The following is a 15,747-nucleotide window of genomic DNA, read 5'->3' on the forward strand; positions in this document are numbered from 1 at the left end:
TTATTTAGATTATATAGACTATAGTGGGCTAAATTTTGAGCATTATTTCATGTTCTTTAATGCACGTGCTTTAAAAAGCAACATGAATTCCTAAAAACTTTATAATGTTTGTTTGTCCGCGATATTCTTTCAAACAAATATTTAATGAGAAGAACGTTTTTCCTGCCGGACTAATAATCAGTTCTTATAGAAAAAATGGAGCCGGTTGTTCGAAAGGCGTTTAGCTTAAAAAGCATGCATGATAAGCCAAAGTTTACAAATACTCTCATAGATCTTGTAAAATGACTGAACCTGCCTTTTATGCCTTTAATATGTACTTCATGCAATTGACAATTAAACTATTCACATCGAAATATTTCAGCTCAGTTATTCAATAAATAGATCACTTTGTTTTCCAATTTGAATTTATCCACCGTTTTTCGAACAACCGACAGTTGCATCTTTATCATAAACTATATATTTATTCTCACCTCCATTGACTCTACATCGAACACCAGCGTCTTCACTGTGGCTGCAGTCGTGAATCCCCCATCCTCGATTTCTGCATGAAAATAGCGATGACTCAGAACCTCTACAATCAACTTCATCAAGCCAAATCCGTCCAGTTCCAGCCTGAAAGTGACCACCCTGATAAGCAGCTTCTGCATCATGAAAACCAAGCTGTCTGCAGACAACACGAGCATCGTCCATGCCCCAACCATCATCACAAACTGTTCCCCATCTGCCGTTATAATAAACCTCCACTCGTCCTTCATTGTATGAACCATCAGCTATTCGAATGTCTATAAAATTGAAAAACAAAATTTAAACCTCTGTTTCAATACAATGAGTACTTTCCACGTCCAGTTAAGCTTTAGTTTTTACCTTTAAAGGAACCATATGCACTCGATTTAGCTGAAATGAACAAAAAGTTACTAATATGAAAATTACTTTTCGAAGGCAGGAATGAATTACATGTCTAACTGACTACACATGTTAAGGTGTATACATGTTATACTTATATGAAATCAATATGATCTTGCATGTGCATGCTTTGGCGCGTGTTATTAATTGCAGGCTAAATTCTTCATATCAAATTTCCAAAGCATGCCAGATGCTTTCAAAGAAAAGCAAACGTGCATACATCACCTTTCATGCTTGAAGTCGGAGTTGGGTCTATGGAGCTTGACGGTCCTGTACACGATAAAGATATGCGTATATCACATTTTGTTTCCAGTTATTAGTTCATAAATGGGTGTAAGATTAAAATTTGATTTTATTTAAATTCTACAAATCATTTGGAAAGTATGTCACTCTGTACAAGTTTATTTTTTTCCATCTATAAGTTTCTCTTTTTTTGATATTATGCGAAACATTTTCAAGAATAATGTTTGATTTGAACCAAAACATATTTAGGAGATTGGAGAATACGGTATTTATACAAAACAGAAAAATATAAAAAAAGCCAGAAATATATTATAGTGAGAAAAAAGCTACTAACGGCTGGGAGATAATTAATTACGGAGAGATTATCTTTAATCTTTTCGGCGTACTACTCATTTAAAGTTCATTTATGTTAGCTTAATTTTTTAGATTGTACACTGGACAACGTTTTGAACAGATTTAATTTTAATGGTTTTAAAAATTTAATTCTTGCACACAAATACTTAGCAAGAAAGATTTTCGTGCCGCACTATATAATGTTGTTCGTACAAAATAGCTACATACCACAGTTCCACGACCATTCATCGCTTCCATCAGAGCAATCTCTCCAACCATTACAAAGATAATATCGATCAACACATTGGTAACCATTATTACATCTGAACTGCCAATATTGACATATAGTTTGTGACGCTGGATATTAGAAGAATCATACAATTTATTTACGAACGATTCATTTCCATTCTGTCTCTAAGACCGGTATCGAAAACGAAATATTACGAATATATTTGATATGTATTACCTTGTATACTTGAAGTCGAGATATGATTTATCGAGCTGGAGGTTCCTGCACACAGCAATGAAAGAACACTTTTAGACGTAGTTCACTGATGAAATACATTATCTATAATTATTACCACATGAATAATATAAAATTCATGTAGTAATAATTTATTGAATTTGATAGGAATAAAACATTTGTTGCTCCAGAGTTGACTCTTCTGAACAATGCCTCTCCGTCTTTCCCAGCGTGTGAATTTTTCGTTTCTAGGTTAATCTCAATTCATAAAGGTGAAATATAAAGTCCTGGGACCGGTTGTTCGAAAGCCGTTTGACTTAAACGGTGGATAAGCTAAAGTTTAAAATTACTCTGATAGATCGTGTGAATGGCTGAACCTGCATTCTTATGCATTTAATAAGTTTTTCCATTAAGAAATAAAACTATTTACATCGAAATATTTCAGCTCGGTTGTTTAATGAATAGATAACTTTGTTTTCCATTTTGAACTTATCCTGCACCCTTTAAGCTATATAGACGCCTCTCGTACAACCGGCCCCTGCCATCTTTATCATACTGAATTATATATTCTCACCTCCGTTGACTTTGCATCGAACACCAGCGTCTTCACTGTGGCTACAGTCGTGAACCCCCCATCCTGGATGTCTGCATGAAAATAGCGATGACTCAGAACCTCTACAATCAACTTCATCAAGCCAAATCCGTCCAGTTCCAGCCTGAAAGTGACCACCCTGATAAGCAGCTTCTGCATCATGAAAACCAAGCTGTCTGCAGACAACACGAGCATCGTTCATGCCCCAACCATCATCACAAACTGTGCCCCATTGTCCCATATAATAAACCTCTACTCGTCCTTCATTGTATGAACCAACAATTCGAATGTCTGTAAAATTGAAAAACAAAATTTAAACCCCTGTTTCAATACAATGAATACTTTCCAGGTGCAGTTAAACAGCTTTAGTTTTTACCTTTAAAGGAACCATATGCACTCGATTTAGCTGAAATGAACAAAAAGTTGCAAATATTAAAATTATTTTTGAAAGCACGAATGAATTACATGTTTAACTGACTACACATGTTAAGGTGTATACATGTTATAGTTATACTTATATGAAATCAATATGATCTTGTCCATGCTTTGGCACATGCTATTAATTGCAGGCTAAATTCTTTGCATCAGATTGCAAAAACATACCAGATGCTTTCAAAGAAAAACAAACGTGCATACATCACCTTTCATGCTTGAAGTCGGAGTTGGGTCTATGGAGCTTGATGGTCCTGTACACGATAAAAGATATTCGTATATATCATATTTCGTTTCCAGTTATTAGTTCATAAATGGGTGTAAGATTAAAATTTGATTTAATTTAAATTCTACAAATCATTTGGAAAATATGTCACTCTGTATAAGTTTATTCTTTTTTTTCCATCTATAAGTTTCTCTTTTTTGATATTATGCGAAACATTTTCAAGAATACCGTTTGATTTGAACCAAAACATATTTAGGAGATTGGAGAATACGGTATGCATACAAAACAGAAAAATATAAAAAAAGCCAGAAATATATCATAGTGAGAAGAAAAGCTACTAACATGCAGCTGGAAGATAATTCAATACGGAGAGATTATTTTTTCGGCGTACTACTCATTTAAAGGTCATTTATGTTAGCTTTATTCCTTAGATTGTACAGTGGACTACGTTTTGAACAGTATTCATTTTAATGGGTTTTTAATGTGCTTTAAAAAGAAAAACAAATTCCTCTCTGCAAATTCTTTCACACAAATATTTAGCTAGAAAGATTTTCGTGCCGCACTATATAATATTGTTCGTACAAAATAGCTACATACCACAGTTCCACGGCCATTCATCACTTCCATCAGAGCAATCTCTCCAACCATTACAAAGATAATATCGATCAACGCATTGGTAACCATTATTACATCTGAACTCCCAATACCGACAAACAGTTTGTGATGCTGGATATTATGAGAACAATAAAATTTATTTAGGAACAATTAATTTCCATTCTGTCTCTGAGACAGGTATCGAAAACAACATATTACAAATATATTTGATATGAATTACCTTGTATACTTGAAGTCGAGAAATGATTTATGGAGCTGGATGTTCCTGCACACAGCAATGAAAGAACACTTTTAGACGTATAGTTCACTGATGAAATACATTAGCCATAATTATTACCACATGAATGATATATAATTCCTGCGATAATTTGTTCAATTTGATAGGAATAAAAATTTGTTGCTCCAGTGTTGACTCTTCTGAACAATGCCTCTCCGTCTTTCCCAGCGTGTGAATTTTTCGTTTTTAGGTTAATCTCAATTCATAAAGGTGAAATATAAAGTCCTGGGACCAGTTGTTTGAAAGGCGTTTGACTTAAACGGCAGATAAGCCAAAGTTTAAAATTACTCAAATACATCGTGTGAATAGCTGGACCTGCATTCTTATGCATTTAATAAGTTTTTCCACTGAAAAATAAAACTATTTACATCGAAATATTTCAGCTCAGTTCTTTAATGAATAGATAATTTAATTTTTCATTTTGAACTTATCCTGCACCCTTTAAGCTAAACGCCTTTCGAACAACCGACCCTTGTTGCCATCTTTATGATAAATTACATAGTCTCACCTCCATTGACTCTACATCGAACACCAGCGTCTTCATGATGACCACAGTCGTGACGACCCCAACCTCGATGTCTGCATGAAAATAGCGACGACTCAGAACCTCTACAATCAACATTATCAAGCCAAATCTTTCCTGTTCCATCGTCAACATCACGACCCTGATAAGCAGCTTCTGCATCAAGAAAACCAAGCTGTCTGCAGACAACACGAGCTTCGTCCATTCCCCAACTATCGTCACAAACTGTGCCCCAGCTGCCGTTATAATAAACCTCCACTCGTCCTTCATTGTATGAACCATTAGCAATAATTCGAATATCTATAAAATTAAAAAACAAAATTTAAACCCCTGTTTCAATACAAAGAATACTTTTCACAATTAAGCACCAGTTATTACCTTTAAATGAACCATATGCACTCGTTTTAGCTAAATGAACAAAAAAGTTGATAACATGAAAATTTATTTTTGAAGGCACGAATTAATTGCTGTATGTTATATGAAATCAATCTGATCTTGTGCACGCTTTGCTGGACCAAGATTTCTCTTAATCTTGACTGCAGGCTAAATTCTTCGCGTCGAATTGTAAAAACATGTCAGATTTTTTCAAAGAAAAATAAACGTGCATACATCACCTTTCATGGTTGAAGTTGGAGTTGGGTCTATGGAGTTTGACGGTCCTGTACACGATAAAAGACATGCGTATATCATATTTCGTTTCCAGTTATTTGATCATAAATGGGTGTAAGATTAAAATTTTGATTTAATTTTAATTCTACAAATCATTCGGAAAATATGTCACTCTGTATAACTTTATTTTTTTCCGTCTATAAGTTTCTCTTTTCTTGACATTATGCGAAACATTTTCAAGAAGAATGTTTGATTTGAACTGAAAGATATATAGAGGAGGTTGTAGAATACGGTATGGATACAAAGCAGAAAAATATAAAAAAAGCCAGAAATATATTATAGTGAGCAGAAAAGCTACTAACGGCTGGGAGATAATTAATTAAGAGAAGATTGTTTTTTATGTCCGCGCGTATTTTGGCGGAAAAACAATAAAATCATGAAATCTTTTCGGCGTACTACTCATTTAAAGTTCATTTATGTTAGCTTTATTCCTTAGATTGTACAGTGGACTACGTTTTGAACAGTATTCATTTTAATGGTTTTTAATGTGCTTTAAAAAGAAAAATAAATTCCTCTCTGCAAATTCTTTCACAAAAATACTTAGCTAGAAAAATTTTCGTGCCGCACTATATAACATTGTTCGTACAAAATAGCTACATACCACAGTTCGACGGCCATTCATCACTTCCATCAGAGCAATCTCTCCAACCATTACAAAGATAATATCGATCTACACATTGGTAACCATTATTACATCTGAACTGCCAATATTGGCATATAGTTTGTGATGCTGCATGGATATAATGAGAATTATAAAATTTATTAGAAACAATTAATTTCCATTCCGTCTCTGAGACAGGTATCGAAAACAAAATATTGCAAATATATTTGATATGTATTACCTTGTATACTTGAAGTCGAGAAATGATTTATCGAGCTGGAGGTTCCTGCACAAAGCAATGAAAGATCACTTTTAGACGTAGTTCACTGATGAAATACATTAGCTATAATTATTACCACATGAATGATATATAACTCATGTGATAATTTGTTCAATTTGTTAGGAATAAAGATTTTTTGCTCCAGTGTTGATTCTTCTCAACAATGCCTCTCCGTCTTTCCCAGCGTGTAAACGTTTTCGTTTCTAGGTTAATATTAATTCATACAAGTGAAATATAAAGTCCTGGGACCGGTTGTTCGAAAGCCGTTTGACTTAAACGGTGGATAAGCCAAAGTTTAAAACTACTCTGATAGATCGTGTGAATGGTTGAACCTGCATTCTTATGCATTTAATATGTTTTTCCATTGAAAAATAAAACTTTTTACATCGAAATATATCAGCACAGTTGTTTAATTAATAAGTAATTTTGTTTTTCATTTTGAACTTATCCTGCACTCTTTAAGCTAAACACCTCTCGAACAACCGCGACCCTTGTTGCCATCTTTATCATAAATTATATATTCTCACCTCCATTGACTCTACATCGAACACCAGCGTCTTCATGATGACCACAGTCGTGATTCCCCCATCCTTGATGTCTGCATGAAAATAGTGACGACTCAGAACCTCTACAATCAACATCATCAAGCCAAATCTGTCCAGTTCCATCGCGAACATTACCACCCTGATAAGCAGCTTCTGCGTCTTGAAAACCAAGCTGTCTGCAGACAACACGAGCATCGTTCATGTCCCAATAATCATCACAAACTGTTCCCCATCTGCCGTTATAATAAACCTCCACTCGTCCTTCATTGTATGAACCATTAGCAATAATTCGAATGTCTGTAAAATTGAAAAACCAAAATTTAAACATCTCTTTCAATAGAAGGAATACTTTCCACCATTACGCTCCAGTTTTTACCTTTAAATGAACCATATGCACTCGTTTTAGCTAAATGGACAAAAAAGTTGAAAATATGAAAATTTATTTTTGAAGGCCCGAATGAATTACTGTATGTTATATGAAATCAATCTGATGTTGTGCATGTTTTGCTGGACCAAGATTTCTCTTAATCTTAATTGCAGGCTAAATTCTTCGCATCAAATTGCAAAAACATGGCAGATTTTTTCAAAGAAAAACAAACGTGCATACATCACCTTTCATGCTTGAAGTCGGAGTTGGGTCTATGGAGCTTGACGGTCCTATACACGATAAAAAAACATTCGTATATCATATTTCGTTCCCAGATATTCGATCATAAATGGGTGTAAGATTATAATTTTGATTTAATTTAAATTCTACAATTAAATCATTCGGAAAATAAATCACTCTGTATAAGTTTATTTTTTTCCGTCTATAGGCTCTCTTTTCTTGATATTATGCGAAACATTTTCAAGAATAATGTTCAAAAATAATTATATTTTAGCTATATAGTTTGTGACGCTGAACAGTGTGAAAAAAATTATTTTTCATTAGCGATTTATTTTCTCGCTCTGTGTGGAGGTTCCTTTAATAATAATAATATATTTACACAGTTTAGCATGTTCCAGCAATATAAATTGCTGGTATCAACCAAGTACCTGTAAATATACAGGACTTGTAAATATACATTTTTTTCATATATTAATATTCTCAATTCTTAACTCTGGCAATAAAAGACTTATCACATGCAGACTTGTCCAAAAATTGTCCAAATTTTGATAGAATTTGCTGCACCCCCCCCCCTTCTCCTGCACCTCTTAATTCTCCCCCTCCCGCACGTTTAAAAACGTTCAAAACCCGGTTTATTGGGGTAAATGTGCTATAAATATACATACTGCAATTCCATTCATCACTACCATCGGCGCAATAGGCCCATCCATCACATAGATGAAATTGGTGAATACATTGGTAACCATTGTTACATCTGAACTTCCAGAATGGACAAGTGACTTGTGATGCTGGATTTAACATAAATCGTAATTCTAATTTGTCTTATTAAAACCATGCAGGAGTGTTCAGCAGTGCTGAAACGTTGAGATTGTGGAGATGGTTTTGCATATAAACCTCACGAATAGAATCAAAATAAGAAAAATTGAAACTGAAGTTGACCTTTGAACAATGAAAGCATAAGTAAACACCAAAATTAATGTATTGGTTCGAATTTAAGTGCCACATTTGGATAAACATCAAGTGTATGTAACAAGATAGCGTATAAATTCTAGGTATTAAACTTTTTCACGCTGCAATGATATGCTTCTGCTATTTTGAAGGGTAAATTAAAATGCCGTTAGTTAAGAGGATACAAACATAGAATGGAACCTAGATTTCGTATACTGTTCATTTTCGCAATTTACATTTGCGATTTCTGCTGCGACTTTTTGTGCGATTTTCTTCTTTTGATAGATGTGAACGAGTGAATTATAGTTACAGATATTGAATATAAGAGCTCTTGTGCATCAATCATTTGTAATTAATTACTCGTTCACATTCATCAAAAGACGAAAGTTGCAAGTGTAAACCGTTTTTACTGCAATTTTTATGTGCGAATGAGTGATTAGTTACGAATGCTTTGCCTTTAATGGGTACAAGCTCCAATTTGAACATCCGTAACTAATTCACTCGTTACTGAAGGCCATGTTACACGGTGCATAGGTATGATGAGTGCTAAAAACGTAAGCATTAGTGTAAATCGTGGATTAATCTTGCAGCAAATAAACACAAACACGGTTAATTATGCAATTTCAGAGAAAAGAAACATCACCTTGTACACTTGCCGTGGAAGAAAATTTCATAGACGAAATTCCTGAAAAAAAGATAATAGCTAGGTTTTGCACTTATAAACCTACGCTAACCATCTTACTTCTGACACGCTAACCATCGAGTGTCAATAATTTAAGCACTAGCCTCTTTTATACTAATGAACAAGTTGCAACAGCAGTAACAAAACTCGAACATCCAATTGCTCATATTAATGCTCGCCATATAGGGCGGTTATACAGGGTGAGTAAAAAAAAACTGACAATTACCATAACAGACTCAGGTGTACAATCAAAAGAACGTGGTTAATTAATGCGAAAGTGTTTAATTAAACCAATTCAACATGGCGCGTCTGCTAGAAAAACTATTTGATAAAACTGTTCTTTTTTATTTACAGAGCTTAGAATGCATTTTAACTCCTAAAGGGAACAAACTTTATGTTTTAGGTTAACTAATGATTCACTTATTTGATATGCTTCGTATACCCATGTGATATTTTAGGCAGGTTTTGTCACATTACAGCCGTTATGCGGCTAATTTGAACTTCAAAGGTGTCAGGTTTTTTTACTCACACTGCATGTATATGCCAATCCTTCAAGCAGATTCAGGGCCGGATTAAGTCTGGAACTTGGGGAGATGTATATGAGCCTGAATACTCCCTGTTTATCCCAAATACACATACAAAATTTTGAATCTGTCCTGTCGGTATATATATGGGCCTATCTTATTTCAGGGCTTGCAGGCAGTTGCCATCCCACCCACTTAATAATCCATATTAATAAATACCACAGTTCCACGACCATTCGTCACTACCATCAGAGCAATCGTTATACCCATCACACAACCAACTGGACGGAACACATCTGTAGCCATTATTGCATCTGAATTCTCCTTGTTGGCAAACTGAGACTTGGGATGATGAAACTGGTGTGCATTGAAAAGAAACTTCAGTCTATATCTGGTAGCTATATATACTTTTTATTTTATAGATATAAATAACAATCAATTTACCTTGAGAGGATGTCGATGAAACACGGCTTGGAGACGGAAGATCTGGATGTATATAGAATCAGTTTGAATATACCGATTGAATAAAATAAAACAATTGACTTGAATAAGATAATCAAGCATTTGGCATTTTAACCGAATAAAGATATTTTCTGTACGTATATAAGGCTATATATTCAGATATTCACGCATACAGGAAGTATTGTTAAAATAAATCCGAATGCCTACGAAGCTTATAGGGAGATGGTGCATGGCCTAAATACTCCCTGTTTATCCTAAATATACATGTATTTGAATCTTATATCCTGTCGGTATACGGTTGTGAGCTTACAGGGCCTTTCTTAAATCAGGGCTTGCAGGCAGTTGCCATCCCACCCACTTGGCCACTTCTACGTTGATAATCCATATTAATACATACTACAGTTCCACGACCATTCGTCACTACCATCAGAGCAATCTTTCATGCCATCACACAACCAACTGGACGGAAAACATCCGTAGCCATTGTTGCATCTGAAGTTTCCGTTTGGGCAAACTGAGACTTGGGATGATAAAACTGGTGTGTATTGAAAAGAAACTTCAGTCTATATCTGTTAGCTATACATATATTCGTTTTATTTTATGGATATAAATAACAATCAATTTACCTTGAGAGGATGTTGATGAAACACGGCTTGGAGACGGAAGATCTGGATGTGTATAGAATCAGTTTGAATATACCGATTGAATATAATAAAACAATTGAATTGAATAAGATAATCAAGCATTTGGCATTTTAACCGAATAAAGATATTTTCTGTACGTAAGACTATATACAGATAACCAAGCATACAGGAAGTATTGTTAAAATAAATGCGAACATGCCTACGAAGCTTATAGAGAGATGGTGCATGGCCTAAATACTTCATCTTTATCCTAAATACACATATATTTGAATCTCATATCCTGTCGGTATATATGGTTGTGAGCTTACAGTTTGGCTGTTTCTAAAGAAAGGGCCTAGCTTTCTTAAATCAGGGCTTGCAGGCAGTTGCCATCCCACCCACTTGGCCACTTCTAAGTTAATAATCCATATTAATACATACTACAGTTCCACGACCATTCGTCACTACCATCAGAGCAATCGTCATCCCCATCACACAACCAACTGGACGAAATACATCGGTAGCTATTATTGCATCTGAATTCTCCGTGTTGGCAAATTACTGAGACTTGGGATGAAAACAATTGAATTCAATAAAAAATTAAGTATTCCGGGGTTTTACCGAATAAAGATACTCCCTGTTTATCCTAAATACACATATATTTGAATCTTATATCCTGTCGGTATATATGGTTGTGAGCTTACAGTTTGGCTGTTTCTAAAGAAAGGGCCTTTCTTAAATCAGGGCTTGCAGGCAGTTGCCATCCCACCCACTTCCACTAGCGTAGCCAGCCTGACGATTTATCCCGCTATGCTAATATTTTGATGTTCATTGACTATAAAAACAATAAATTTCTAAAGAAATGAGTAATTATAATAACTCGAAATTTACATAGCGGGACAAAATCGTCAGGCTGGCGACGCCACTGCCCACTTCTACGTTAATAATCCATATTAATATACATACTACAGTTCCACGACCATTCGTCACTACCATCAGAACAATCGTTATACCCATCACACAACCAACTGGACGGAACACATCCGTAGCCATTATTGCATCTGAATTCTCCGTGTTGGCAAACTGAGACTTGGGATGATGAAACTGTTGTGCATTGAAAAGAAACTTCAGTCTATATCTGGTAGCTATATATTCGTTTTATTTTATAGATATAAATAACAATCAATTTACCTTGAGAGGATGTCGATGAAACACGGCTTAGATACGGAATCTCTGGATGTATACATAAAATCAGTTTGAATTAATGCACCGATTGAAAAAATAAAACAATTGAATTGGATAAAATGATTAGGTATAATCGTCAAAATAAGAATGTGAATAATGGTGGTGTATATACACCAGGATTTTTGGCAAGGCGAGGGGCAGTAAAAACCTTAATCACGCCTTCCTGGTCTCAGCCTAACTATACGTATAGAAACAGGAAATCGTCTTAAAATTTATATTCTGAATCCTTAATGCGCTCCCTAGCTGCATCTTAATTAAGTGTTGTTGCTCCATTCACTTGATCCGGGCGACGCTTAGCTTTGCTCTATATACAAATTAATTAGTTCAGGGATAGTTCATTGGCTCTGTAATGTAATAAGAAAATATCTTCATGTTCAGTGCACTTACTTTGTGAGGATTTCCTACAGTTGGTTTCGTCGCTCCAATCTGGACAGTCTGGCAATCCATCACAAACCCAAAACACCGGTATACACTTTGTGCTTCTGAGACATGAAAATAGTCCGTTACCGCATTTCCTTCCTGACAAACTTGATTGAATTGATGGCGTTGACTGGACACCTAATAATCGAACGAAAGACCTGCAGTTCTTTATGGTATTGACCATGCATTTTTGAGCATTCAATAAACTAAATAAATTGGTAATATCCCTCGATACAGCCGGTCACTAAAGTAACTGAACATCTAACAACGCATCGATTTTATTTGAGATTCAATGAAGACTTGAAATTCAGCCTTTTGACCCACGTTCGTCGCTATATGCATAAATGATTATTCTAATATCCTAGTTGTACAAAGGAAGCTATGATTCAATGTTTTTTTCTTTGTTCAGACGTCCATATATGGCTATATATGTATATAGCCATGCCTAGGTGCAAAAACATTTCATATTATCGACTCGAATTTGTATGGCTCTGTTTTGGATTTTGACGCTGCATGGAGACACTTAAGTTGAACAAATTGAATGGAAACAATATTGCAGAAGACAAAAAATAGACTGTCGTAATTAATACCCCCTGCACGGCATTCTCATCCTGTTTTTGTGTGTTTGAAGAGATTGTTTAATTAAATTAATCAACAGTTTATTCATAGAATAACATTGCATTAAGCGGTCCTTCAAAGAGGAATCTAGAGTTATTAATCCAGTGTTAGGGTCAAATACGTAAACTTGGTTAACAACAATGCAATGTTTGCGTTAAACTGTGGCAAAAACAATATATACCCAGGGTACCCAGCGGGGGGGGGACAAAGTCTTAACAACGTCGCATCAAGTGTAGTATGACGTGATCGCAAGGAGAGTAAATCTTAGCTGAATCTCCTGACAAAGGTCCTTTGGTCAAAACGTCGAAAGCTTTTTGGTCTACTTTTAGTCATCAAAAAACGTCTTGGATTCATACATATCGAAAAAATTTCACGAGCAAAATAAGATATTGCAATATCGCAATCGCAAGGGGGATGGAAATAGCGGTAATTTCGGTAATTTCCAAAGCACAAAGCCGTGTTTTTGTCTGTCTAGAATTCATATTGGACGAAAAATTTGCAGCACGATTTATTCGACCAGACGGTTTGTTCGTCTTCTAATGTGAAAACGGCTAAAAACAGCTGATTGGTTGGTTAATTTTTTGAAGACCAGAGATATACCACTGGTACCACTCTGATAGTTTTCTATAAAAAAACTCACTTTGGGACTATTTTTTTAATTGCCCTAGGACAAATACTATTACCTCCATACATTTAGCACCAAAAAAATTTATCAGATTATAATAAATTTATCATTAAGCACTTGTTCCTTTTGTTTCTCTTCCCAGGTACATAGATAGGTGATAAGCGAAAGCGATAGCGACTTCCTCAACACAATTTGATAAGAAACTTACCATTCCTAGACGCTTGAAAAGAAGGGGAGGGTTTAATGTGCCAACTCTCCACTGGGGAAGCACACCACATTAATGTGCAAAACGCAATTATACGGCTGATTAGCATTTTTCAGGCTGTATCCAAATATGGATTATCCGAAATTTTCATCGACTTAGCGGTCAACTACTCCAACAAATGCTAGTCGAGCTATGCCGCAGCTGCCTCCACAGAGAAGTCTTTTGTATACCAAGTTCACCACTTCTCAAGTTGCAAAATTCCAAGTAAAGTTTGCTTTCTAATTAGTCGTAACCTATCACAAGTCAGGAAAACACAAACATTGGGTTGCAAAACAACAGTTGCCGCACCACACGATCTTTCGTTTTTGAGTTTCTTTACAGGATGTTGAAATGTAAATTTTGAATCATTCGTCTGTTTGAACTTAGCAAAGAAAGATCTAAAATTATTAAATTTAATTCCGCCGGACTCTGTTTGAAACATAAACCTCTGCAAAGTGCCTGTAAAAATCTCGGCTTTATCATCTTTTGCATCATCATATTATTTTATTTCATGGCAAACAACATTCTAACTATGCCGGTACTAAGGTTGGATTTCTACTTGCACAATAATTCCCGTGCATGATTGTGACAAATAAATTGGATTTTTGTGTCTCCAGAGAGAACTCATAACAGCTAAATCATTTGCATTAAAAGAAGTGTGATTTTCAAAAATATAAAGTAGTTTTCCGGCTAATTATTGTGATTAGTATATAGGTCAGATGATTCACAGACGAATACAATACCATCCCTATACAAATACTAAGCAGAAATAAGAAAATAAAAACTTAATTCTGGAGGCGGTGAGTTTTAAAGGAGTTTCTAAATAATTTAAAACTCAATTGTTTTAATGTTTCAAATTAACTGTAACGTAGTGTGAAAATTTGCCACAATTTAATTGCTAATTATTTTGTTGCATCAGCAAATTAGTAATCACAGTTTTTTATACCCCGATCGAAGTATACTGCAGCACTGGCCCGGAATCTATGATCTTCAAATCTACATAAGCTAGAATTATATATTTGAAATAAAAAATAGAATTAACCAATAAATGGAATTTAAATGTAAAAAGGATATGAATTCCTTCCTAATGTGTTTACATATCCTCAAATTAGTGCTGGATCGTGCTAATTCAATATTTTTATTAATTTTCATGAAAACACGTTCATTCTTATTGAATGATCATATTTTACCACGAGTGGAGTCTAAGAATGGTCGATTAATTGTGACATGTTTACAAAAAGTCCCTTGCTCTCAGACGTTTGCCAATTTTTAGATCGTTTTCAGGTAACACTTGCGCTTCCTTGTCCTTGTTCGGACGTGCACGAACCCTCAGCAATTTATTTACATTTTTTTTACTAAAAACAATACTTGAATACGACGTCATTAACGCCCTTTTATCATACCAGAATCTAGAATGCGATTTTGTACAAAAAACAGCCGGACGCTTGGAACTGACAGAGGGGTCTGCAGGTTGATATAAGTACCTGAGAGTACTTTGAGAAATATCTATGACTATGAACAAGTCTGAACAAGATTTCTTCTTCAAATAATTTTCACGTTGCAAAATTTCAATTTACCTTTCAAAAGTGATGATGGGATGCGCTTCGTTGGTTGTAAAAAGTTACACAAAGTTCATTTTTGATATCGCTGTTGCCGTGTTGGTGATTGGTTTAAAACATTTAAAACTATAAATCTCAAGCAAAACTGTCTGTAGCTCTGGAAACATATTTTGGCGCTACTTAATGCGACTATTCTTTTTCATAATCATTGTCAAACCAGGCTTACATAATTATTACAAGCATGTTAAGATTTCGTGTTTTCATGTTATTTCCTGAAATTGTCTGCAGGTAAAGTGATAGCAAGTTGCTAGACGCTAGTAACTGTCATCACTACACCACAGTCGGCGTTTAGTTGCATGTTACACAACTATCCCACACTAAGTGTCATTAGATGCAAAAGAAGGACTGATGCAAAAATTATTCTATTTGGATGCATGAGATGGTGAGAACAAGAGGTTCTGTTAAACGACAGAGCAGTGAGACTGTGA

At 35.1% G+C, this 15,747-nt stretch overlaps 1 protein-coding gene across 1 annotated transcript in view; it reads right to left on the reverse strand.

The window, feature by feature from the left end:
- Positions 1–13,846, reverse strand: part of LOC114519008 (deleted in malignant brain tumors 1 protein-like) — a 31,347-nt gene extending 17,501 nt beyond the window's left edge. The window contains exons 1-29 of the mRNA XM_028539065.1: positions 13,665–13,846; positions 12,181–12,351; positions 11,740–11,781; positions 11,515–11,652; positions 10,990–11,115; positions 10,552–10,593; positions 10,323–10,460; positions 9,908–9,949; positions 9,683–9,820; positions 8,901–8,942; positions 7,975–8,097; positions 7,315–7,359; positions 7,079–7,108; positions 6,685–6,999; positions 6,119–6,163; positions 5,878–6,006; positions 5,222–5,266; positions 4,986–5,015; positions 4,593–4,907; positions 4,028–4,072; positions 3,790–3,918; positions 3,176–3,220; positions 2,911–2,940; positions 2,517–2,825; positions 1,946–1,990; positions 1,708–1,836; positions 1,129–1,173; positions 865–894; positions 471–782 (exon numbers count right to left, since the gene is read on the reverse strand). Coding sequence (XP_028394866.1) covers positions 471–782; positions 865–894; positions 1,129–1,173; positions 1,708–1,836; positions 1,946–1,990; positions 2,517–2,825; positions 2,911–2,940; positions 3,176–3,220; positions 3,790–3,918; positions 4,028–4,072; positions 4,593–4,907; positions 4,986–5,015; positions 5,222–5,266; positions 5,878–6,006; positions 6,119–6,163; positions 6,685–6,999; positions 7,079–7,108; positions 7,315–7,359; positions 7,975–8,097; positions 8,901–8,942; positions 9,683–9,820; positions 9,908–9,949; positions 10,323–10,460; positions 10,552–10,593; positions 10,990–11,115; positions 11,515–11,652; positions 11,740–11,781; positions 12,181–12,351; positions 13,665–13,770 — 3,181 coding nt within the window. The 5' untranslated portion in view covers positions 13,771–13,846. The remainder of the gene's footprint in view (positions 1–470; positions 783–864; positions 895–1,128; positions 1,174–1,707; positions 1,837–1,945; positions 1,991–2,516; positions 2,826–2,910; positions 2,941–3,175; positions 3,221–3,789; positions 3,919–4,027; positions 4,073–4,592; positions 4,908–4,985; positions 5,016–5,221; positions 5,267–5,877; positions 6,007–6,118; positions 6,164–6,684; positions 7,000–7,078; positions 7,109–7,314; positions 7,360–7,974; positions 8,098–8,900; positions 8,943–9,682; positions 9,821–9,907; positions 9,950–10,322; positions 10,461–10,551; positions 10,594–10,989; positions 11,116–11,514; positions 11,653–11,739; positions 11,782–12,180; positions 12,352–13,664) is intronic.
- Positions 13,847–15,747: the final 1,901 nt, after the last annotated feature.

The sequence above is a fragment of the Dendronephthya gigantea genome, unplaced genomic scaffold (genome assembly GCF_004324835.1).
Source record: "Dendronephthya gigantea isolate DGI-Jeju-01 unplaced genomic scaffold, DenGig_1.0 000012F, whole genome shotgun sequence".
NCBI lineage: Eukaryota > Metazoa > Cnidaria > Anthozoa > Malacalcyonacea > Nephtheidae > Dendronephthya > Dendronephthya gigantea.